Source organism: Camponotus floridanus, unplaced genomic scaffold (assembly GCF_003227725.1).
Source record: "Camponotus floridanus strain SB8 unplaced genomic scaffold, Cflo_v7.5 scaffold2, whole genome shotgun sequence".
NCBI classification, from domain to species: domain Eukaryota; kingdom Metazoa; phylum Arthropoda; class Insecta; order Hymenoptera; family Formicidae; genus Camponotus; species Camponotus floridanus.
In genome coordinates this window covers 5,761,131-5,788,898 of record NW_020229325.1, presented here as the reverse complement: position 1 = coordinate 5,788,898, position 27,768 = coordinate 5,761,131, and the positions used below count along the sequence as shown (strand labels likewise).

Sequence of the window (27,768 nt, the reverse complement as noted above, 5' to 3'; positions counted from 1 at the left end):
CAGCTAAAGAGAATAGCGTAAAACCGTGCTATAAGGGCCACGAGGGTGCAACTCTGAACTAAGACTGCTAGTTTACGGTGAATTAGGGGATTAGTAATTTACAAAATTGTCCAGAAACCTCAAGCCTCCCTGGAGGCGTACATTCATTAAATTCAAGTCAATAACAAGAACGCTACGTAAGAACCTTTTAAGAATTGTCCTTGGTCTGTAATAAAGATTCGTCAGGATCACGACGGGATAATTCAAGGTCGCTACAAGACGATCGCGGATATCGGCTCTCGAGCCGCAGCAGGCTTCTTCTCCTCCTCTCCTCGTCGTACGATTTAACAAGGTAGGTACGTCGCCCTCGTGTAAATACAGTAATGTACAATCTTTCGTTTTTTGGAGTTAAACCTTACTGTGATCTCGGCGCGATTGGCGCAAAAGGGTAGAATTGGGGAGGGGCGTGGGTGGGGAGGCGGGGACAAGGGGGATAACACCTACGCTCTACATTTGTCGAATTGTGAATTGAGTTTTTTTTAAAAACGACGAAAAAAGAAGACCTCGCTCTATCTACAGCTTTAGCGACTCCTATTAATCGTGTATGGCTGAACGCGTTCTCTTCGTTGCTTCGGTTATGTCTCGATATTCTTCTTCATCTTCTTCTTCTACCTTCTCTTCCTCGTCCTGCGCTCGTGCTCCTTCGTCCTCCGCACGCGATTCCACTCCCTTCCTCCTCCAAGTGTCACCGATCTTTCTCCTTGCGCCCTCCTCGCGCGCGGATCCAGATGGGACACCCGATAGATTCCGAAACGCTTTCGAGATTTCTCGAGATTGAGCTCGGGGGTTGTGTGTGTACATGTGTGCGTGTGTAATCGATCTTCTTTCTTTTTTTTGCCATGGAAGAGAAAGGAAAACAATGAGGTCCTTCGCGGGGAGAACTCGGGGGAATTCAAGAGAGGGAGATTAATATGTCGCTCTTCTCGCGTGCGTAATAGATAAAATATCAGCTATCGTTGAATACAGCTCTCTCTAGCGCAATTTATAATTGGAGAGCGATAAATATATAACGAGATAATAAATAAAGAGCTTACGTGTACAAGAGTATTAAGAATTTTCTCGTCAAAGAGGGAGATAAGTGTGATGAGTTTTGTACTGTGACACTGTTCCTTCCTCTCCTCCCGCCTTTTCGATATAATCCCGCTCCAGAATCGATTGAATCGAAGAGGAAAATTGATTAATCGTTGCACTGGTCGTGCGCACTTAATCTCCAATACGTGTACGTGTACATATATATATGTGTAACTAACGAGATATATATATATATATATTTTTTTTTCTTCTAATTTAAATTTTACGTTAAAGTTAACGTTAATCTTGTCGACAAAGAACGAAGCTGCTCGCTTTTAAACCGGAGATTAAATTTCACAGCTCCACTTTTTTAAACTATACGATACTCGACATTTCTGTCACGCTAGAGAAAAATTCCATCGGCACTTTGTTGTGATCGGTACAATGAAGCGCTGCTGGTCTTAAATTCTATATTTTAATGCTCGACTTTATATAATCGCCGATTTTTAATCGGCCTCGAGGCTCCAAATCTTCGAGGCTTCCTCGGCGGATTAATCGTCGCTATCGTAAAAAAAAATCAAAGAGCCCGGAGATTAAATTTCATTTATGGTTAACAAGCGTGTCTTCGGTCGAAAAGTGCATCGGATTTTTCGCGCACGTTAAATTAGGAAACAAATTTGACTGTGATCATCGAATTTCAACCCACAAATCAAATTTAATCTCCAAATCTGTGACTCGATCTCGCGACATTTGCAATCTCACGCGTTAACCCTAAACTTGCAGCAGAAATAAAAGGAAGTAAAACTGAAAGAAATATGAATTCGAAGGAAACACACACAATAGTACTCGTCAATGTGACAACAAATTCAGCGTTTATTTTTTACATAAGATTTTCCTGAGCTGCATCGTTTGTAAAGCGAGTCGCAATTAAAAAGATACACCTCCGAAGGAACACAAATAAAAATGATCGAAAAGATCAAAAGTTCATTTGACATGACAACGATACATTTAAACATCATCTCTGGTGCGTACAATCCACACGATTCTCATTTTAAAATTAAGGTAAAAAAAAAGCACTTCCGATTAACAAAAAGAAATAGAATTACGTATTTTCCTGCAGGATTTACTCAGTCAAGTTTAGGGTTAAGTATTTCGGCAACGTTAAGTATATTTCTTAAGCTTCTTTTCGTCTAGCTTGATGTTTCTCTTGGACGCGAATGAAGAGGCAACGAACGAAATGCGAATAAGATAAACTTGCAAACAATCGAGTGGACTGTCGAGTGTAAATTGTGCTGATTGTTGGTGGTGTCGGTGTTGTTCTTGTATTGTTGTTGTTGTTGTTGTTGTTGTTGCTGTCGGTGGTGGTAGTGGAGGGTGATGGTAGTGATGCTCGTGGCGGCTGACGGGGGTGGTCTGAGAGTACGGCCGCTTACTTGAGTAGCTGATGGGCTCGCTCGTTGGCCACCTGTATCCTCGTCTCGTTCGACTCGCCCTGCGTGTCAGAGAACAAGAAAAACAAAAACGCAATGTCGTATACGCGAGCTGTCGAGGACCGGTCGGTGTAAATCGTGGATTTGTCGGGGCTTGTTAAAAAAATGTCACCATTCCCGCGGACTCTAGGGTATCGCAGATATGGCTTGTTGAGAAAGAGTCGTCCAAGATTTCCGAAAAGAATCGACTTGAATAGCCTTTTCAATCATGAGACCATTAATTTTATTTACTGTAAAAATGTAATTTTAAAATAATACATTTTTAATTAATATAATTACATTTTTTACGAACTACCTCGCTGGAACAGTAGATTCGCTCCTTGTGATTTTCAAAAAACTATGGTTTTCCACGAAAATCTCGAAACGAAAATTTCTCAAATCTTGTGACAGTGATCGTGATAATTAAGTTCGACACGATCACACTTTTTTTCCGAAATTCGCACGCTGCTCTTCGTGTCAAGCGTGTTAACCCGATCGACCTCGTCAGGGAGCGTCGGGGCGAAAGCGTCGAGAACGGCTCGAACACAGGGTTCAAAGGGATCAACGAGAGGCAATTCCTCGTCGACATCGTCAATGGCGACGCTCATTCATGGCACAATCACAACGAGGATGACAACATGTGACGAGCGGCAACATTGTGACAACGTGTGTACGAGAGTGAGATGACACTGATCTCAGTGCGATGCTCCACCGCTCGATAGTCTTGGTCTAACTCATCAGCTTTCCTTGTCTTTCGATGTAAAATACATCCATCGAGAGAGAGATTAAATCTTTTAGATCCGTTTATCTGTTATTAATAGATTGAATACCGTTTGCAAAATACAAATTATTCCTATTTTTAGAAAATGACTGACGTAAAATAAAAAATGTTCCATGATTCCCAGTCTTAATTCTAATGACAAATTTGGGTTTGTCTTTTTCGTTAAAATGGAGGTATCATCATTAATATTTTTTATAATTGAATGGAAAGATTTGTCGCAAATTTATAAGACTTTCAAAAATGTAGATAAAGATGATAATTTTATTACGCGATCTCGCGCTTTAAACATCTCAAGTAGAGCATTTTCTTCCGAAAGCATTGTATACCATGATTATCGAGCGGATATTCACTGTATATCGTCGTTGTATCTTGACAAAAGCCTGGTAATGACTAGTAGTAATGACTAGTAGAAGTGGCGTGATTATTGATAGCGATAATTTTTTTTTTCGTTGTTGCACAGGTTGTTTTTGCAGATCGGATTGTGGAGACAACACGCGGGATTGGTATCCGAGCGACGACAAGAAGACAGCAGAAGGGGAGATGGTTGGGGGACAGGGGAGATTATTTGCAGAACTGGGAATATTCGTGCAATCTGACATTTTAACGTTTCAGCGACTGTAAACGTTATATATTCGAATAAAACTCGAACCATTCGTGCATCTCGATCATTTTCATAAATGAATATTACATTTGGAGGTAACATCGCGTCATAATTTTCAAATGGTAACACGCAATAATTCGTGTTGGAGATATAATTAACACATTTAACACAATTAATATTATTGAATAATTTCGAACAATGTAATTTGTAGCAATTAAATTACGCGTATCTTTCTTTAATTTAAATGCTCAATTTGATATTTATAACAATTTCGCTCCCCCTTCCCTCCCTCGCATCCAGAATAATCCCAGTCCCATGATCGTGTGTGTCAGGTCTCTAAATATGTATAGTACACAATATGTATAATTTTTCCCTTCTTTTTTTTTTTCTTTCGTTCGAGACGACATCTCATCGTGATATGCAACTTGGGGCTCGGAGGAGGCGGATACGTGGAGACAGAGAGAAGAGACGCATTTTACTTGAGCAGGGCGTGCGCACGTTGGTTCGCCACGGCTATCCTCGTTTCGTTCGACTCGCCCTGCGGATTATCAGTTTGGGTTTCGGTCATAGAGATGTGCGGCGTGGTTGCGAGTGGATGTGCGTGCATGTACGTGTACCTATGTATGTTTAATGCGGCTTCGTTCACCGGTGTAATGCACAATCTCTCGAGTCTTGCGGTTTTCGCACGAGGTTTAACTCTTTTCGTTATATAGGACCAGATTATCGGATTCAGATCCTATAGCAGATTATTGTGCTAAGCGGTCTCAATACGATATAATTAATATTATATAATAAGATTGAGCTTGTATTTTTGAAAAGAAATTGAGAATTTAATAATAAATAATTTTAAATTAAGTAAAAATAATTTTAAATATAATTTTAAATTAAGTAAAAATAATTTTAAAAATGATTTTAAATTAAAGAAATAATTGTAAAACTAATTTTAAATTAAGTAAAAATAATTTTAAAAATAATTTTAAATTCAGTAAAATTATAGAAAATTTTTTGGCTGTAATTAATAAAATGACTGTGATTAATAAAACTCTTTCTTTTCTACATTTGTTTATAATTTTTCGACTGATTAATCGTGATGGACTGTTCGAGATTGTACACCACTGTGACCCATTAAAAATCATAATCATATTTTTATAGAACACAGATTTTTATTCGATTAATATATAAATTATACAGATTCTTTTTTTCGCGAAAAAAGCAGATCAGGATCCAAATAAAATAATTTAGAATATTCGAAATTATGTTGAAGTTTTCAAATATGATTTTTAAAGGACTAATGATCCTCAAACGATCAATATTTATCGTCGATATCGATATAATGGTTATCGAAAGGAAAATACTGTGCCAGTGAGAAAAAATCCAACATTCAATACCGAAAGCGTTGGAAACAATCGAAGGAAAGAATAACACATAACAAAGAATCTAATAATAAGAAAAATGAGATGGAAGAAGAAGAAGAAAAATGAGTTCCTCTCGACGAGAGGAAATATAAATTTAATCTCAATAAATATCAGAGGTTGGAAGGTAAATGTCGATGCATAAAATATCGATTATTGAGTTGCGCGTTTAATTCGGGTTAATGCAAACGCTGTAAATGTCGTATATACGGCAAATGCGAGTTATAATGCGAGAAATAAAATCGATCGGGAATTCAATAATGACGCGTTGCAATAAATAGTGACAGATAATTATTGAGGTATCGTTACTGTATTTAATATTATGAATATGTATTATGAATATGTATTGATCGTTTGAGGAGCGTTTTATAGTCAGAGAATTCTGCCTCTCTTTTGTCTAGGACCTGCTACAGAGGGCTATGATAAAAATTCAAAAGTGAGAGTGCGCGGATTCTCAAGCGTTTTTATTTGAAGAAAAGGATACGTAATAAATTATCATGATGTAGTTAAAAAATAATAAATTTATAACTTGCTATATTTTACTGTTTATTTATAAGAGACATGTACTTCTACTTTCTCTAATGTGAATATTATTTCAATTTTAATAACAGAAATCTAATTCAATAATTGAATAAATTAATATTTTCCAGTTCTTTATGTTTAAATTATTACTTGATTAATTAATACAATATAAAAAAAGAGTTTCTATTTTTAGTTTTCTGTCAGGAATTTCTCTTGCATGAGAATCCACCATAAAAATACCATAGTTTTGAGAAAATCTCATGAAAAAGAGATAGAAAGAGATAGAGGTGGTGCAATATTTGAACATAGAAGGCAGGCTATACCGAGAGGATAACCGAGGAATAAAGTGTGCCCGCAGAATCTATCGAAAAGGTGCCGTAGAAAAAAGGGCGACGTCTAAGACGAGGCGGATCATGGCGGCTAAAATCGTGCGATGCGCTTGCGTAAGCATGCGTTGAAACGGAAATTGCTAGGATCGTTTTTCCTCTGGGACACCGATAGTAAAGTATCGCACTTTTGTAAGCCGTAATTTCGAGACTCGCCATCTTGAAACTTTAATCTTAAACAAGAAAATCGTAAGAGAGGGGAGAAAAAACCTTACAAATTTGTCGCTGCATTTCTGATGTAATTAAACAAAGTGAATAAAATTGCGTTAGAAAAAATTTCTGGATAACCAAACGATATACGATTAAAAGAATACGCTAATTGTTTTTTGTGTATCGTGTTAGCGACAAATATGATTTTATTATATTCGCAGCTAGGAACAAAGGATTTTAATTTTATTTATGTCTTTGACACTGTATCGTGTGTTATATTGTTTAGGATTAAAGTTTATCCCGAAATTGCAAATCAAAAGATTTCTTTGGCTTATTATTAAAAATGATGCATGTCGCTCTGTTTTTTAAACATTGTTTTTTTAAACCCTCGAGGGAGAAATGAAAAAAGACGCGAACGACGACGATGAGCGTTGTTGAAACACCTGCCCGAATTAGGATCACGTGATATACAAGGATAGGAGGGACAAAGAGAGAGGAAGGAAAAAAGGGAAGGCGGATGGACATAAAAAAAAGCGAAAGCAACGACGAACGTGATGTGCATCGCTCTGAGCCTGTGCATTGTGACATAGAGATTATATCGAGACACATGTTCATCAGCTTATCCCGTGTAATATATAGTCCAGTAAACATATGCAAATATAGATCGTAATATTAGATGCAATTAATTAAATTTCTATATATGTCCAATATATATATTTAGGGAATTAAATTAAAATAATAAAATTTTAATTAATTAAATATATATATTTAAGGAATATAATTTAAGGAATTAAATAATTAACTATTAAATTAAGATTTAATTTTCTTCGTGGAAAATTCAATATTAAAATTTAATTAGAGATATCAAAAAAGTAGGCTAGAATTTAATTACATTGTGAAAGCATGAAAAATTTCTCAAGTTTGTTAAACTTTGATTTAAGGAACTGAAGAGCTAAAGCTTGAAAAAACACTTTTGCAATTCAAATTTACAAGGACCCACCAAGGAATTTTTATTTTCCTTCTATTTTTCAATTTTTATATTCGAATCTCAAAAATTTTTAATTTGTTTACATTAATTTATTTTAATCAAGATTCTTTAAAATAATTGCTTGATTAAATTGCTCGATGTTTGCTGATGGTGTTATTGGCAGATGTGTACTGGACTTAAATAACCTCATCGACATATTGAATTACATCACAAAGACTATCGCTTGATATTATAAATTGACCGATTTAAAGTTTCACCCGATAGTCTTGTTCAATTAAGCATCAATCTGTTAAATTATTTGACATTCACAAACTGAAAGACAAAAGGTTCCTTGTGACATGATATAATAATGTAATCAAGAGAGATAATTTTGCCCTCTGTAATCTTTGCAAATTTATTATTTCAGATAATCTGATAATTACTCCGATAATTATTTTTATCAAAAGTAAAGAAAGACTGCATTCAAATATTACACTCTTATTTCAAATTCTTTGAGTTTTAAGATATCTCGTTTCCTCGACTAAAGACTTAATCCATTATGTCGATGAGCGCAAATTATCCAAATAATTTCTTTAGACTCTTGTCCAGCTGGAAAACGTGGAAATTCTCCCTATTCTCTTCAGAAAAAGTGAGAATAGAATTTCTTGAAAAGCTATCTAAGATATTTATTATTTATATTTTATTATTAAAATTTCTTCGTAAAAACATCTCCTCGTAATTTCTCTTTACTTTGCCACGAGAGGAGAGGAGACAATAGCTGGACAGGAGTACCTTTTATAGCCATGCCAAGTCGCTCGGCAATTACGGTGTGCAGCATGGACCGGTGGTGATGATGGTGCATTCCCACTCACCTTGCGATTAATCCTGTCGATCTGCCGGTTCTGATTCTCGAGCTCGCTGCCCATGTCGATCGCCATGTTCCTCAGGTTGCCGATCATCGTGTTCACCTGGCCCATGTTCTCCTCCATCTCCCCCTCCCGCGCATCGTTCGTGATCTTGGCGATGTAGCCGCTCTGGGGCCCGATGCCGTTGCGGTCGTCCATCACCCGCTGGGGCTGGTTGTTCACGACCTTGCCGTCGTCGTTGCCCTTCCACGTGCCCTCGTCCTCCTTAAAACTGGCGCCTCTGCGCGCACAAGATCGCGAGCGACGCGATTAAGTTCGGGTCTACCTCAGGGAATTTTGTCGGCTAACGTTTCGCGCGAATTTAATATAATATTCCGCGTTAATTTATGTAAACTTGCAATTTGCATTGCCAATTATTAAATTTTTCTCAATATCACGTCAATTTCACCTCGCAATTTTTGTAAATATTTGTCAACTTTGATACAGAAATCACCAAAGTTCGAAGCTTATAAACGATAATTTCATATCGATAGATATTTTTTTTCACAGACATTTTTTTTTAATTTAAATTTAATTTTTTACTACTTTTTAATCTTCATTATTCTTTTATTTCTTCAATTACTAGAATTATCTTTTAAATTTATTTCTTAGCTCATGTACGATCGGAAAATCGTGTAGATTATTAATAAACCTGACGAGAAAGCCAGTAAAGTGTGCAGAGCACTTTTCTGATATTTTTTTCCAGAAAGAAAGAGTGATAAATATATGTAAAAAAAGAGAGACGAGGGATAACTAAGTCATGTCATACTTGTTACAGGGAAGAACGCAAAGGCCGCAGCACTTTTCCATTCCGGTAAGATTCTTCTCGGCCTCTCTCATGTCGGCGTTAATCTGGTCCATGCCCTCCTCGATTCGATCCAGCTGTTCTGTTTTGCGGTACAAGGAATAAAACGTTAGTCAGCCGATAAAACGACTCTCAGTCGCGAAGACTCGAAGGGGAAAGGGCAACCACGCGAGAAAGATCGTTACCTCTAATTGGGAGCCGTAGCGAATGCTAAAAGCGAAACTAAACTAAGTCCGATCTAGAAAAGTGCCTACGACACTCCGTCGATTGATGTTTCACGTGATGTGTGTGTAATCAAGCTTCTCTAAAAGTTGAAACAGCTTTAACCCTTTGCGCGGTGGAAATCTTGATTCTAATCTCCTTATTTAATTATTTATTTTAATCTCTTAATTAATTATTTATAGGCTTCGCCAATTTAGCCTCGTTTGCTTTAATCTTTGTCGTTAGGCCGGTTTTAGATTTTTTTGTGTCACGACGTATTGTTCACGAAACGAAAAGCCATCGCGAAGAGTTAAAGCTCCGACACGTACAGCTGTACCAACTTGAAACTATCGGGAACGAACAACGTGATGTAATCAAGCAGTCGCCGATTAAAAAGGCAAACGAAAGCGCTGAATGTGCATTGCCCAATCCTCTTTCGCTAATTTAATCTCCTGTAGAGAGAGAAAGAGAGAGTGAGAGAGAAAGAAAGATAAGCGACGGTTCGTGTAAAACCCTCACCCAAAGGAAAGGGGCGCCCCATTTTTTAATTTACCAAATTTCCGCCCGTCTCTCTCGTTTCATTTCCGCGTAAACGCTGCTCATATCCCGGATCACAAAATCGAGAGTCTCGTGTTCCGCGCAAAAATTCAAGAGAAAATTTCCGCAAGTATGATTATACTCTTGGATCTTGCACAGACATTTATCGATGCGGACGCCCTTTACCCTTTCCTTTCAAGCGACTGCGTTCGATTTTATAGTCTACCTCGAAGGATCAATCGAGCGGGTGAAGATTTCTTGTCTTTTTTACAGAATTCTTTATTCTCAATGAATAAGAAATCGAATCATTTATTTGTATAGATGTTCAATTAATAAATATATATAAATTAACGATAATAAATATAGAAGAATTGATATAAAATCGTGTAATCGTTTATAAAATCAATAATTTATAGATTCTATCAAATATATTTTGTTCATTTATTAGGGAGAATTTTTAACAACGTGGAAGTTTTATTATCGCAAAATCAAAAATAATGAATAATTTAAATTTAATATTTTTGATAATTTCATTTTTCTAAATAATAATAAATAATTTTGTGTAAATTATTGTAAGAAAATCAATCTCTTTTTCTATACTTGGAATCGAGAAAAAATAATAAAAAATAGAAGAATGGATATAAAATCGTGTAATCTTTTCTAATTATAAAGTCAATAATTTATAGATTCTATCAAATATATTTTGTTCAATTATCAAAGAGAATTGTTAACAACGTGGAAATTTTATTATTGCAAAATCAAAAACAATGAATGATTTGATAATTTTTTTGATAATTGCATTTTCCTAAATAATAACAAATAATTTTGTGTAAATTATTATTAAAAAATCTATTTTTTTCTTCTGCACTCAGAATCGAGATAAAACAATAAAAGGTATGGGAAGCAATGTTTTTCGAGATCACTGGAATAAAGGTCTATCCTACAAAAAGAGAAGCATCCGCTCAATGGAACCTCCGAGCCTGCACAAAATAAAGTGCAACGAAAGCGCGGCAGTTAAGCGAAGAGTTTCCTCTTTGCTCGACGTTCCTGCATCGGGTGATTTTGTTCTGTTATGTGCCTACTGAATATGTACAGCGGGTTGGTTTCTCACGGTGGGTGGTGAAATTTTCTAGACTAAGTGTACAGGATATCCCGAAGTAGCTCTTATCATACTTTCTTGAGACTTAGAAAAACGACAAAAATTTAATACAATTTTTTTACCTTAAATTACAGTTTCTTATGGGTAAAGTTTACGTAAAATTTTACCTGCAAACTATTTATATTATCTGAAACTTAATTTGTTAAATTTTATTCCGATAGATAAATATATTACTGGATAAACTGAATAAAAGATAAATATATTACTGGATAAATTATATTGAAGGCGAATCGAGAAAGTCCAAAATAGTCAAACACATTTGATGAAAAACTATTTCGAGACACTCTGTATCTACGTTATACTTAAAGGTTTAACTACGGTATACGAAGTTTGCCTAAAAGTATACAAGCCCGGGTGAATAAGTACTCGTGTTCGGCTAATAATACATGTAGACATCGTTGTAACATGTAACGGGTGTCCGATCAGTATATGTATTTGGCTAAAAAGCGGAGGCTGGATTCGCGGCTGTTTAGTATCCTACCGACTTTTATTTCGAAGACGAAAAACACCGTGAGGGATGTTTGCGATCGGATAAATGTAAAAGTCGTAAAATCTCGATCACGTCTGTTGTCCGCTTTTGTCTTGTTTTCCTCTGTTTTTCTGTAAAGATTCGCACCGCACGATTTCTCGCCGAGAAAATCAAATGACATCGAAATTTTAATCTACATATATCGAGTGAATCCTTTTTTACATCGTTACCAATAAAAATTATGTCGATCACAGAATCTAAGTCAATCATTTTAACTATTTTATCTCTAATTTTGTTAATTATATATTTAATGCTTGACATTTGTGAAGATGAATTTAATGTTAAAAAATTTTAAAAACACCCAGAATCAAAAAATTAACAAGCAACAATTTATTATTATAGATATTTTTTTTAAATTAATTATTTTCCTAGATATCTGATCAACAGCTTTTTTTTATGCAAAGTAATTTCATCTAAAGATATCTATAATTCTATATTTCTTTGCATTCGTTTTATTTCTTCCTTTCTCGAAACTGTATAAATCTGTCTTATTTTAAGTATCGAAAAGACACTTTAAGTTACAATAAAAATTTATAAACACAAGGAAAAATTTTGCAGTGTACGAAAAATCGTCAGATGCGAACGAAGCCTGAGGGAATTTGAGTAAAAATCTCGAAGATGCGGAGAAAAGGAGCGGAGGATAAGAATGATTCAAAGGACTGGAAGAAGAAGGCGAGATAGAGAAAGAGAGAAATACAAGAAGGACGGAAAGTAAGTATCGTAGCAAGTATCGTAGCAGTATCAGTTACGTAGTGTGAAGGAGAAAGTAGTATAATATGCAGACACAGAGCAATGGCGAAGCTCGAGGAAGCTGAAGAAAGAGAGCGGAAGAGAACCAAAAAAGCACGAGAAAGTCAGAGTTAGCCGAAAAAGAAAGAGAAAAAAAATTGCTTGAGCGCTGAGAGCGAAATGTAAGTGAACGGTATAACGATGGCCGAGTGTTGCCGAGTGGTATGTGTATGTACATGTGTATGCATAGACAAGTACATACACATACATGCTATAAATAGTATACATAATATATCTCTCAATAACGGGGGCGTAGCGATAGGATATGAATGAAGCGATGCTTTCCTGGGTCTCTTTGAGACTCTTTCATGTGCATTTATTTTGCATGAGAGAGAGAGAGAGAGAGGGAGAGAGAAAGAGAGAGATTTCTTCTTCTAGCATAAGATCTATTAGCTACGCCCCTGATTGTTAAATAAGTAGTAGTGTTTTGATAGTGCACGCGATATTATCTCTCGGGAAAAGGGGAAAACGCGGATATAGCGAGGCCCATTTTTTGTCATCGGCAAATTTATTATCCCTTGTTATCTGATTTTCGATGGCTCGTATCTTTGTCGTCGATTGTCGGTGATTATAATTATTATCTTTGCATTTATCTTTGCATGCGTAATTGCAAGAAAAAACGAGGATCTTTAAGAGAAGCTAAAAAATTAATCGATATTATGTAACAAGAATGAAGAGAAAAGTTAGAGAAAAAAATCGAAAAGTAGATAATAGAATATGATAACACAGATGATGAAATATTGCTTTTCGATGAATCGAAAAGCAAATGAAATTGTCGGGAAATCAACTTCTGAACTTTGGAATCGAGGGTCCTGCTACCGATCCCCCTTCCCCCTTTCTTGGGACACTGTGCGAAATACGCGGCAATATTTCCGAGCGATGACACATGAACAGGTCCAAGGAAGATGCGCAGGAAAACTATACTTCCGTCCATCTTTCCGGCGGCATTGCGTTATCACTCTTTCTCGCGAAATATCGCCGCGTATTTTTCAAAAGGATAAGAAAAGTATTCGAGCGCGCCCTGTTCTCCATCTTGCGGCTATAGATCGGTTCGTGATTGTAAAAATAAAAAGGAGATTTTTTTTTTTAAATAAATAAACACAACCGCGTCGAATTAATCGGGAGTAATTAATTATTCGTATTAATCATCCCTTCGGATAAATTATTCATTTCTATATTATTTGAAATATTTTATCATATTTATAATATTTATATTTTAAACATTTTACAAGAGGGATCGCGAATATTTATAGCGACAAAATTGTGCGCGATGGACGAGTACTATTCTTATCCCTGGTATGCCATATACGTATATATACATATTTTTATATATGTGTATGTACAATTTGTAAAATTGATATTGGTATCGTCGGTTGTCGCTGCGGGGAGCGAAATCGCTTTTTGTATCTTTCGAGTATCTTTTCTCTTTCTTCTTCGCGACGGGATCTGTCTATTGTTTATGTTAGAGGCTAGAGTGGAAGTGGCTTACCGCCTTGCTCGTCCAGCATTACGAGGGATTTCATCCCGACCTCGTGGCTCTAAACAGGCAACCGACAGGCAATCAGCGGCGTGTTAAACATTGAGGAAAAGTTACATCGCCGTCAGGACGCTCCCTCGCCTCGCTCCGCGGTTTTCTTTCCCTCCCCGGAAAGAAAAAAGGTCCGGGGCCCTCCCCGTGATATTCGCCAGCATCAACGCGGGCAGAAACGAAGTTCGGGAGAGATATGAGAAAGATAATGACAGAAAAAGAGAGACAAAGAGAGAGGACGATGAGAGAATGTCGGAGCGGCGAGAGGGCGCGGACGACGAATTTTTTTTTCAGCCTCAATTAATTAATCTATTATGCATATTAGGGGATGGATGAATGGATGGACGGATGGACGGATGGACGGATGGAAATGTGACGATGTGACGTCAGCAAGTGGTTCAGTAATGACGATTGTGAAGGAAGGAATCGTAGGAAATGATGAGAGAACCAAGAGGTTCACCCTGTTGCTCTTTTCCAATTAATTCTTAAGGCGTTGGATGAATGAAAATGTAAAAATACTTAATTTATTATACATCAAAGGAAATGAATAAATGACGACGGGGTGAGTCTTGATGACTCGAACGCATTGATGGGAAATATTGAGAATTAGCATTAAACACACGTTCCTTATAATTATTTCTTCGTGAATTTCGGAGAATAGATGGAAACTTCGGTTATAAATGGTAAGTGAAAATGATACTATATTAAATATGGAAGTGAAAAATATTGAAATAAAATTAACGGGACAAATCTGCGCGGTATCAAGGATTATGATTCATGAACTCGAGGCTGATGATCTTTCGCATTCAGATATTTATATAAATACAATAAACATTTTCGTAAATTATACTATACTTATATAACAATACTTTTTATTATTATATAAGTAAGATTTTATGATATGCGAAAAGAAAATTATTCGGAGAAAAATATGCAAAGCTAGAGACAAGTTCTCAAATTTTAAATAAAAATTGTTTTAATAAAAAAAACCATAAAATTATTATTTATATAATTTTAAAACGGAAGTTATATAAAAAAAAAGAGAGACAAAGAATCCCCTTAAATTTATATTTCCATTAAATTTAAGTAGATGATTCGTTTAAATTAGAATAAATTTACAGCGCATATCTGTTTTCAAATAAATAATCTCACATTTCTGAATGCGAATGATTGCGTAAGAAAACAAATGAAGAATCTCATATTTCTGAGAGCGAATGATTACATTGACACACACCTGATGTGTGACGCATCCCGAAGAAGTAAATGAACACCAGAGCAGAGCAAAGCTAGAAAGGAAGTGGCGAAGGCAAAAAAGATAGAGAGACAAACAATCAAATATAGTCAAAGGTAAAAGGATAAACGAGACATCCCTCAACAGAAATGTCCCGTATACACGTAGTAGATCGATAGAACATCATGCCGTTGAAAGATACAGAATCGGATATCGGAATCAAGGATCGGGGGAAACAAGATCGGGATAACGAATGGAGTTTCGTCGGATGCTTTAAACACGACAGGAGCCTAAGAGCGATAATGTCATCGTCGTTCGAGTGGCTCGACATCATCGTCATGAATCAACCCAGACATCCGTTAGCGAGAGGATCGTTCTCGTCATCGCGGAATCTCCCATCATTTGCTAGATGACAGCCGAAACAGCGGATGGATCATTCGACAAAGAAGAGTAACGAAAATCGACTCGCATGGTCGGCACTGATTTGTCATCGAATTATCAAATATCGATTACATCATTAAAAATGCAAACAATGATATTCCGCATAAGATACCAAATTAAAAATATAAATTTTTCTTCTAATTCGCGAAAAAATATATCCATCAGTGAATGAGTAAAGAAATTAAAATTTTATGAATCTCTTCTTCGATTAAAATTTTTCGAATAATAACCTATTTATCATTTTGCAAAAATTATTTATTAAATACAATTAAATAATTAAATAAAAAAAAAGAGATTCTAGATTTATATAAGTATTAATTGGTATCGTAATATATCAAATTATTTTTCTGACAATCACACAATTTATTTATAATTTAAGAGCAAATACTCTTGCGAAAATGATTTCGATCGACCATTCGTAGCCGATTTATCGTTTTATATGATTTTTTGGACGTTTTTCAGCAAGCGGCACAGTGCATCGCTTCATCCTCGTTCGTTGCCGAATGTAAGCAAGGATGAAATGATTCACTGTGTTACACTGTGTCCTCTGTGTCGCTTGCTGAAAAACGCCCTTTGTCGGCACTCTGGTAATCACGCATCGGGAGCGCGCCCTTCCACGAAGGGAAACGCAAATTGACGTGGCTAACGAAGGGCGCGCACGTGTTACTTGGTTCTTCGCTTCGCGTATTTTCCCTCTTCTGTCACCTTTTTTCCTCTCATCCGTTTTTCTTTCCTCCTTATAATATGTATTATATCGAACTTGTCGCATCGCTCGCTCGTTCTTCGCAAAAGAGAGATAGAAATAGAGAGAGAGAGAGAAAGAGACAGTGACTTATTGTTGGTTTACTGAGAAACTGCTTACCGCCTTGGTGGTCTAACATCGTCAGAGTGTTTGCTCCGATCTCCTCAGTCTACGACAGGGTCATCAAGCCACATATTAACGGAAACGAAAGAATCGTTTTTCTCAGTAGATGGGTGTGAGAATTAACTGCGGAACAAAGTCACAGACAAAAAAGCAACAAAATAATGCGGGCACGTCCTGTCGATTCAAAAGCGACAATTTTGCGAAAGCAAACATTTTCCTTGAGATAATAGCTCATGGATGAAAATTAACTCTCTATATTTATCCCAATTTTTTATCGATAATATTACCTTGTTGCTATGAAAAAAAATATTTAGAAAATCGCGTTCTTCGACAAAACGTGCCGAACAAATTATAATATATTAAAGTAAAACAAAGAATAAAATATAATAATTAATAAAATAGTAATAACAAAATATAAAAATAATAATAACAATAATATTAAAAATAATAAAAAATAATAAAGACGATAATAAACGAGACAAAGATTCAGAGCTCACGATTATGTTATTGAGATATATGATCCTAAATCGCAACAATGTCAGTCATAATCGCTCGCTCACTCTTGACATAAATCAGCTGCAATTGTCATAGTGTTTAGCATTTTCAATCATCACATTTGCGATCAACTAAATTATTTAATAAGTATTATTTAGTTTTAACTAAATTATTTTTTTAATTCAAATCATTCGAGTATTTTCGGATCTTGCTCAATTTCGGAATAATAATTTCAAGAATTACTTAAGTCGGAGATTAATTTCTAACTAAATTGATCTAATAGATCAATTAATTTTTTAATTGATCGATTAGATCAATTTAGTTAGAAATTAATCTCCTTAAGTAATTCTTGAAAATCTTTCTTCGGGATAATCGCAATTACAATTTACCATTAATTGCAACTGATTTCTGCATTTATTACTTACGTTAGAAATTATAGGTGAAAAAGAAAGAGTAGAGAGATAACAACGATGACGAATACGACGCCGACAACATTAAGAATAATGACGATTGACGATGAGACGATTTAATGAAGCGGCTTGATAAAGATATCGACGAACAAGAGACGCCACTTTCTAACGGTTTGGAAAAAAATTTCTCCACGAATAACAAATAGACGCGAAAATAAATAGACTAAATACCTTAAACTACCTCCTTACATTTACTTTTTCAGATGAAATAATTTTTTTAAGAAACCGCAAAATATTTAAAAATAAAAGAGAGAGATGCAATGCATTAAAATTTCGATTTCATTGGAGAATTTTTGGCCGCGCTTATTCCAATAAATTTTATCCTAATTTTCGAATAAATTTTCTTCTAATTATCTTGACAAAATATTAGCATTGACAACTAGTAATAGAGAATCGCGACGATCATTGTTAATGCGTCTCTTGAGCGTCGTACGCTTTCGTTTTCAGACGAATAGACGCGAATTGACGAGAGAACGATGGCGCGGCGAGACGCCATTGACGATAATGATGGCGATAATTACATATCAGCAGAGGGGATCGCACTGTTAATTATTCTTGCCGTGCTAATCGACAATTAGTGCGATTGGCCGCCGAGCGGAGTTCCTTTGCGACGTTTCACTCTCACGTTTCTCGTTCATTCATCTCGTATCGAGCTCTTGTCTTTCAATTCTCGATACTCGATTCTCATATTTGTATATTGTTATTATTATTATTATTATTATTATTATTATTATTATTATTATTATTATTATTATTATTATTATTATCATCAAATATAGACTTTTTCCTAATAATATATACCGCATACGCATACATTTCGGCCAACGACTCGAAATTAAAGCGGGGGCAGTATCTACTTTGGTAAGACGACGGCCGACAGAGAGTAATTGCACGTTGAATGCACAGATTGCAAAACCAAGGAGAGATGGAAGTAGATAGATAAAAAGAGAGGAGATGACAGAGAGATGTATATCAGAGGTAAAAGAGGAGAGAAATGAAACAAGTTACGACAGACAAGACAGATAACTACTGTCGCAAGCGCGTTAACGGGTTATAGAGTGTACACTCTCGCGAGATATATCTACATTAGATAGACAAATACGTGTTAATATATATGTATATATATATATATATATACATATATAGAAAAAAATGTATATATGTATATGTAGTTATATATATATATATATATATATATATATATATATATATATAAGTAATATACGTAGACTGAAAGCGACACAGCTCTGTAAGCTTCGTTGGCTACTGGATAGTATTGAGTGTATAGTAGAGATTATTAAATATATACACACAGAATTACAGTAAATTCACAGAAATTACAGCGTGTGTCTTGTGAACTTGGGATCGATCGGGCTAATTGCGACACGAGCGCGAAGTCGCGACACTTTCAATGATTAACGAGGTAGATGACGAAAGTGATGCTGGAATCAATATTACCCCGTAATCGCTTTATGGCGACTAAATCACTTTATGATGTATTAAACGTCCAACTGATGACCGTAGCAATTGTTGGCCGATAATTGTGATGGCCGTGAGAGAGAAGTGATAATCTTTCATAATATTATCTTATATAACCAGCTTTACTACGCTAGAATAGATGATGCACATAAATTTTACAGCTTATTTATGTATTGCAAAGATTTCTATAAAATTCTTTTCTATAAAATCAGCCTTTTTAAAGAGCCGAATTTTTTAAACTGGCATTTTACAAGCAGCGCAGGCTTTTTGTAAAGAGCTGAATTTACACAAGCAATATATTGTACTTACTCAGATTATTATTTAGAACGTAATTTTTATTTATTTTATCACTATCCAAATTTTATAAATATAATAATGTGTATTTTCTTATTTATTTACAACAATATAATTTAGAGAGCGATAAAATAAATAATACTCTCGAATTATAAATATACTCCTGGACAAAATTAACGCATGATTTTTTTTCACTTTTTCTGTAAAATTTTTCATTAAAATTTAAATATCAGTTTGCGAAAGTGAGAAAAAAATTATACGTTAATTTTGTCCAGGAGTATATAATTACGTTCTAAATAATTCTAAAAATATATAATAATATATTTCTCTCTAAACATCGAAAACTGTCGCGATGTCCCAATTAACCCGGTATACGAAAGCAGATGCGATAACAGCGTTTGACAGATGAGAGGGCACTTAGCACGCTTCTAAATTTTGCCATATCGGCAAAGTGTGTGAGAGAGGACCGTGGGGGAAAAGTTCGAAGACACGATAAGGGCATTCCCACACGTCACATGCCATTATTGCACTTTGCTGCGCGCGATCGCATCCAGCGTGTCTCGTCTTTAGGACATAAGGTGTCTTAGATGTCTACACGAAGAAAGAGAGACAGAGAGAGAAAAAGGGCGCGAAAGGAAGGGCGAGTAAGTGTAAGTGTAAATAGCTACGTAGAGAGAAAAACGGCGGGATGGGCAGAAAATAAATACAAAACGATCACGATTGATTACACCATCTCAACAACAGCTGTTAATTGTACACGAGAGCAGATCGATCTCGTTAAGCGGTTCATACAGCATCCAACAGTTTGCGCGACCCACACGCACAGACGCACGCACGCACGCACACATAGAAAGAAAAAAAAAATAATGGAGAAAAATTGTTATTTTTATGTAAAAGACTTAAATATAAGAGGGGAAACACAATCCTCAATACGCGAGAAATCTATCTATAGATCGATAAAAAATATTAATAATAAAAATATATACATATCCTGATAAAAATACGGATAAAGAGGATATCACAAAATATAATATCTTGTTATATGAGTAAAATTAAAAATATTGATAAAAAATGGGCAAGGAAATTTAGTGTAATGCTTATGCAATGGCGTTCATGTTTGTTTATACAACGGAAATTCGCTTGTTGGATCGTGTACGAGCCGCTTCACGTCAACGCTGGCAAATAGCGACAGCGATAGCAGCAGCAGCGATGATTGATTTATTGATAGAGGCTCATTTTCACATTATGTATATAGCGAGCGTGATAATATTCCCTCTGTCACGTTATTACAGCACGTTTGCGAACCGTCCACGTCAATGGTGAAACGTAAAAATGAGCCTGAAACTAGTTCACGTCGTGATTGCACGAGCCGCGTATTGGATCGTAAAGTTTCGCACAAGTTTTATATGCGCTTCCACGAAATTTAAATTAAAATAGAAAATTCACATTTCAGTTTTCTCGACAAATTATGAAAACTACGAGGAGATTAAATGTGGAAAATTATATAAATTTTTAATTATATTTTTAACAAATTATCAGGATTTAATCCCTTGACAAAAGATTCAAATTGATTGACAAAGTTTCACAAAACTAGATATAAGCGAAAGCTTTTCACCAACGATCCAAGATACAGCCATAGTGTAATGGTACAAAGTAGTAATATCAGCAAAAAGTATCTCAGTGGTGTCAGTGATGGCGATGGTGTTGTAATCAGTAGTAATCGTAGTAAATCCGACACAGTATACAATTGCGATTGTGCAGTGGCAGTTGGCTGTCGGTCCCCTTAATTAAATTATTCGGACGCGAAACGATCTTTATCGTCCGATCTTCTCTATTCATGAGAGAATTGTTCCTGCCTCCTCAGGATTTATGAAAGTAAAAATGATTAGGATGGAATTAAAGCTCCGATCGAGCTCGTGTCACGTTAAAAGCATGACATTATATCGTTAAACCGCGTCAAAGCGTGTAATTTCAGGTGAATTAAATTAAGTGTAAATTAATCGATCAATTTTTGCATCCCAAGAATTGGCTTTCGCGTATAAAATGGGAACCATTTGAGTTGGAAAATCGACTTCCGAAGTTTCGTTGCCTGATATTTCACGCCAAAAAAATTCTCGCGTATTCGCGTCTGCAAAATCCGGAACTATTTGCAAACATTTGTCGAATTGGGACATCCGGCGCATATCGTACGACCGTAATTAACGGGGTGCGGGTTCGCGGGGGGTGGCAAGCCTATATCCGTAATATCTCGGGCCCGGTAGGACTGAGCATGTTAATGGACCAATTTCCGTCTCTGGTTAGCAGCTACAACCCGCGAGCGTTTTGAGCGTCGACTCTCGAGATTACTGCATTAACCCTTTCGGTCGCTTCATCGAGAAATCTTTGAGATTCATATCAAATACAGAGTGTAAATATTACTGAAATGTTTCTTTAAATTAATTAAATTTAATTAATCGATTAAATTTAAATTTTTCTTTAAATTAATTAAATTTAATTAATCGATTAAATTTAAATTTTTCTTTAAATTAATTAAATTTAATTAATCGATTAAATTTAAATTTTTCTTTAAATTAAGAATCTTTCCGCCAACCATATCATGACCGAAAGGGTCAGTGTTTAATCGTTATACCGTAGTCTACGTGTCTATGTGTGTGTCTAATTATTAACATGAGAATAATCACGTAGCGTATTTGAAAGATCTAGCGGAATTATTGGTTCTCTCGCAAATAGCAAACATAAATTGCGTTTATATAAGATGAAATCTACGGGATAACTTCGGCATGGAAGAAGGAAAAATGCGAGAATAATCTACATATCCTTAAATAGTTTCATTTCATTTAATAAATGTAACTTTTCGTAAGAAAGATAAAACGCATAGCAAAGAAGAAGAGAAAGAAGAGATCCTAGAATAATAGTAAAGATAAGCTCTTTTCATCGAATGTCAAAAATTAATTCTACGTTAGTAAAAAATCTATCTATGTCTATCACATTCAATTTGTGCGTAAGAGAAAATATCAAACTCATGTGAAACTCATTATTTTCCCGCAGTTTTCTCATCCCGGAAACCCCGTCGTGTGTATGCGTGTATGTGCGTATCATATGCGTATGGAGGAAGAGAAAGACACTCGGGGGCAACACTTGTGAGTACAGACGGTGTTAAGTCGTAAAAGTGTGCGATGACTACGAAAAACGAGTAATTTTCCTCGTTCCTTCACCTCCTACCCTCTCAATTTCGGTTATTACTTAATTGCTAACAAGCGAATTCACTCACCTCCCTGGTCGTCGAGTGCGACCAGAGTGCGGATGCCAGCCTCCTTGCTCTACGACAGACAGAGGCAGCACAACACAGACAACCACCACCAGTGTTAGAGAGCGAGAGATAGAGAGAAAGAGAGAGATAGACAGATAGAAAGAAAGAGCCGCGCATCTTTCTTCACTCTTTCTTCATATCTTTCTTTTAGTAAGTATAAAGTAGTAATATTAGTAGTATATATTAGTATAGTATATATATAGTTAGGTATATATATATATATAAAGGTATATATATAGAAAAAGAGGTATATATATATTATATGTAATGGATAAGTCGGTGGTGGATATTGGACAAGCATAAGATAAAAGGTGGATATTGTGGCCGGACATGTTGAGGTAGTGATGCACGTACAGAGTGGGAACAGAGTAAGAAGTATTCTCTTTCGAGGCCTCTCTCGTTTTTTTCCTTCCTTTTTTTTCACTTTCCTCGTGATATTTGATTTTTTTTTTCTCATTCTGTCTATCACGGACGATGTCGCGGCGCGCCCTCAAGCTCGCCTTGCGGCGTATTTTTATATTATATATCGATAAAACTGCCCGGGACGCAGAGACAGGTGGGCAAAGACGGGCGGGCAAGAGCGATTGTGAAGAAAGAAAGTATAATTCCGACCGGAGGTACCGTCAAACGCGGTACGAACGTGTTGGCATGTTGTTGCTTGTTGTTGATGTTGTTGTTGTTCCTGATGTTGTATCGGTCAATGGCGATGTTGTTGTTGATGTTGCTGTTGTTCATGTTGTTGTTGTTGTTGTTGTAGATGTTGTTCCTGTTGCTGTAATTGTTGTCGCCGTTGTTGTTGTTGTTGTTGTGCGTTTATATATTTTTTTGTTTTTATTTGGCAGATATCTTCCTTTGGACAAAAAGTGCGCGTTTTTTCATTCTTTTTTTTTGTTTCTTTTTTTTTGCAGTTTTTGCGATATTCTGAGTTTCGGCTGGACAGTTTTAATCTCCCGATCCTCGTCAATCGTTCCTGCGTACCTTCTCTCAGTCCAGAGAAGAGTCCAGGAAGGATCGAACGCGATCGAGCAGATCCACGACTGCAGTGTTATTTTTCTGGGCGGTAAAAATAGGAACTTTTTGGACACGCAGTAACGAAAAGAGCGGTATATAGTAGAGTGTGTAGGTAGGTAGGTAAAGGTACACTGCAGGATACAGAACAGAGTACGCTTCCATTGAATAAGATCCAATGCGCAAGGCAAGTCACAGGTCCTGCGAGCTCCCTTTGAGTCACGAATGTGCCATAGAATCGATCTGATTAACAAAAGAAAAAAAAGAATAATTCATTACGCCAAATAATTGTATCATCGCATCGAGTGGAATTTACAATATAGCAACCAAATGTACGTGTCTCTAAATTGAAAAAGGAGAAAAAATCTGAAGAACATAAGTGTAAAACTAAAATAAAATTCAAGAGTATAAAGCAACGTCACGTAGATACATTTATAAACATAATTATAACATTTATCAGTTTTAGATTCTTAAGCTCTGCAGTCAAATATGTATAATTCAGTTGCTCATAATCGACTTATTAATTATAATGATTAAAATGTAAAAGAGGGTTAATATAGAATCCGATAAAAAATTCCGGAGGCACTTCGAGACTCTAAAGGGTTGCAAGTACCTGAATAAATGCAAAGTAAAACACACACGCACACGTAATTAAAGTAGGATGGGAAAAGGGAGGGTGACGGGCAACGAATGAGCGAATGAATGAGTGAGCGAAGTGAATAAAACGGTTGATGAATCGAGAAGGAAAAAGGATAAGCGATTATGTATTTAACGTTCTTCTTTTTCTTATTTTTAACAGAGTCTTTAATTACAGGCCATATTTAGGCATTACATTTAATGCTAAATGCAGATATGCGATTTAAATTTTCTAACTTGTAAAAAGTATCGAATAAGTAAAATTCGAATTAGTTGCATTTAGGATTAAACAATGCGCTAAATAAAGGCGAGAATACAAAATAAATCTGTGGTGATTGGTCGATTTATTGACGATTTTTCAATCGCGAAAATTGCGATATATTTTTGTTCATGTTTTGCTCATTCGGCTTGAAATACAAGCGTGCATATTGGTATAAAAAAATATACATAAATAATGGAAGTGCGTAAGATTTTGAGAGAAAACGTGAAGAATGATAGTTGATAGTGACGAGCATGTAAAGTATGCGTAATCGCGGTCAATAAAATCTAGAAGTTTAAACGATAAGAAAAATGAATAGAAAAATAAATAAAAAGTATCTTTTTGTGTTCATTTAAAGTATTTAATTCTTTGCACTAAAATTAAAGTCTTATATTAGAGAATAAAATTCTACAATAAATTGGATATCAAATCCATTTTCTACTGATTGATTAATGACAACAAAGCGCTACAATATATATTGAGAAATACAAAGAATTAAATATCTCTCGAATGTCTCCTTTAAGAATCATAAAGTGTCCCAAAAAGAGATGCAGAGATATTAATTGTAACATTTTATTCTTATATAAATAAGATACATAAATAAAATTGCATGATCTTTCCTTAGCGAAGATTTAATAAAAATTAATTAATAAATAATTAAAAATAATATAACGTCAGGATTTAAGAAAACATCATAATCTGCAATTTTTCTTGATATATAAAATAAAATATGTAAATGAATAAAATTATAATCATAAATCATGTTAATAGCTAATCTTTTCAAAAGTCTATCTTTTAAAAATCGCTCATTGATTTAATCCTTTTTTTAAGATTATTTTTTTAAAGAATTTCAAGATTATGACAATTAACATTGTAACCATTATTGTTGTTAAGTAGAATAAAATTCTCGCCGAGGAAAGATCCATCACTACTTCTCCGATTTCTTTGCAAACTAAAATTTTTACGGGACAACCTGTATGCATGTACATATATGTATTATATGTATGTACGTATCTCGATGAAAAATATGTTTGTTTTGTATGAGAGCGTGAACTGATGTGCACTGAGTATTGATTATACTGAGCTTTGATGATCGCTTCTAAAAAGAGCGACAATACGATGCACTGAAAAGGGAAAATAGAGTGGCTTGCAGAGAGGGAAGAGGCAAACACACGCAAACAGCCAGGCAGCCAAAGCGAGCAGGCAACAAGATTTCGTTGATCGAAATACAAACTAGCGACGATAATATATGATTTATTCACAGAGAAGATACGTCCTTTTATCTTCTGTTATATAAATAATGCTATATCTCTGTTTAAGCGCGTGATAAAATTTTATCAAATTTATTCAGAACATTAAGCTTGCATTCGATAAAAAAGAGTAAAATTGCAAGTCTTATAAATTTTTATAATACTACGAGAAAAATTAAATTTGGGCCTTTTTAATGTAAATATGATTATTTAAAAAAAAGATAATATTATTGTATATCTTTCAAAAATTTAAAAGATCGCGTTTCTTTATTTCTACATTTTAACATTATAATTGCCGATAAAATAATTCGTCCGCAATTTTTACTTAATTTTTCACGTCTTATTTTTTTATTTTATACTTTTATAATCATTTCTAACAAAAAAAAGTGACAATTACATTACTTTTATCGCTTTAAATTCTAATTTGCGCGAAAGCCAATCAAATACAAAATTTGGAAAATTAATTATTATCTCTCATATATTTTTCCTAGATTTTTGTCGCTTACAACAAACAACTATTGCTACAACACATTAAACTCGAGCAGTCGCCGTTTATTTTATCGATTTACGAAATCTCGTGAAAAGCAGGCAGAGGCAATCGAAGCAGGCAAGTGTAGAAAATCGCGGATATCAAGGCAAGCGGAGATCACACACGGGCACACACCGCGCACACGTATACGAAAACACAAGTAAGTAACATCCACAGCAACGGACACAATATCGAGAGATAGCAGCAACAGCTTTGTTTTACGTATATACTGACGCAGCTTCCCTCCATCTTTCCTCTTTTCCTTATTCCATTCATATTTTATCCTTTTCGTTTTTCTCTCTTTTCGTCATTTTTCTCTTTCCGGGCGTCTCGTTCGGCCCATCGTTTCGGTAGGCGACACTCCTTGGGTGGCCCTCTCCTTTAGGGCGAAACCCTTCTCTCCCGATTCGACGATCTTGAAGAGCACTTTTCCGCGAGTCGATTTGCGCTTTAACCCTTTGCGTCGAGATGCAATCGCATTCTTAATCAAAATATTCTTTCAGATATATTGAAGAGAGATGACTATTATTTATACATGATACTTTTTTTTGAAAAGCTTTGATTGATATTAATTACTGTACATTTCGAAATCTCGAATCTTGATTTTAATAGCATTGGACTAATAAAAAAGAGATGCTTTCAAAATTCCCCATAAAATGAAGAATTACATAATATTTCAATCATCTTTGATTTTACCGTTCAAATAAATAGTGTAAAATTAAATATCGCATAATCAATGTTTATTTATCCTTACAACAATCTTCTAAAGATATGAATTTAATTTAATTCGGAACAATTAGAAGGAAATATAGCCTTTGAAACGTACTTATTTTTACAGAAGAGACTGCAAAGAGTTAAAGCGAAAAGTGAAATCGCGATTTTTATTCGTAAAAGAGAATTCTGTTTTTTGATTTTTTCGATTCTTTGTCACACACGAGCAGTCGAATTCTTCCCTCTGAACTTCGATGCTGTCTTGTCAAACATAATTCGCGTGCTGCGCTGGTATAACAATCATTATGGTACAATATGATACAATCCGGAATTGATTATATTTAATTAAAAAACACGATTTGATGCGACACGAATGTGCCTCGCATCCTCGTACACATCATTACAATTCTCCCCAAAAAAATCTCCCGTTCATTGAACTCTGATATTTTCCCGTTAAAATGGGAAAATATATGTATATATAAGATTATTGATATATACATGTGATGCTGATTAAAAAAAAGACATATATACAAGGAAAAGAAAGGGATTCGCAGATATGTATTAGAAGAAAAGATAAGATACGCTTATGTCACCTGCGTCGACGGTGCGTAAGCATAATTGCATGACGAAGAGAAATTTTCTCGTAATTGTAATAAATACTACCTCTAACGATTACATGTCACGTATTTCCGCCTAGTATTATTCCATAATTAATACTTATTAATAATTAATCATTGCTGTATCGTATTCAATCAAATACTTTATGCACACAGAATTCTCTATAGTATTTCTATAATATTATAAAATTATATTAGCCTTAATCGACAATTATCATGCTTGAAAATTAATATTAAATTAATATAAATATTTATATAAATTAATATAAATATTAGCAAAATTAATATAAATATTAGCAAAATTAATATAAATATAAGTGAAGTTTATTAATAAATAATGATGGATTTTAAATTTCACCTGGCGGAAAATTGTCACATAATA

The 27,768-nt window shown here is 35.1% G+C and overlaps 1 protein-coding gene across 8 annotated transcripts in view; it reads right to left on the bottom strand.

Annotated features, from left to right (window-relative positions):
• Positions 1–867: 867 nt before the first annotated feature.
• The window catches only part of LOC105256381 (synaptosomal-associated protein 25), a 41,851-nt gene continuing 14,950 nt past the window's right edge, over positions 868–27,768 (bottom strand). For 3 of the 8 annotated variants that reach the window (XM_025408019.1, XM_025408018.1, XM_025408020.1), the window contains exons 4-7: positions 16,326–16,374; positions 9,013–9,130; positions 8,211–8,484; positions 868–2,542 (exon numbers count right to left, since the gene is read on the bottom strand). In XM_025408019.1, coding sequence (XP_025263804.1) covers positions 2,480–2,542; positions 8,211–8,484; positions 9,013–9,130; positions 16,326–16,374 — 504 coding nt within the window. In that variant the 3' untranslated portion in view covers positions 868–2,479. The other 5 variants (XM_025408023.1, XM_025408021.1, XM_025408025.1 and 2 more) reach the window with 5 other exon arrangements.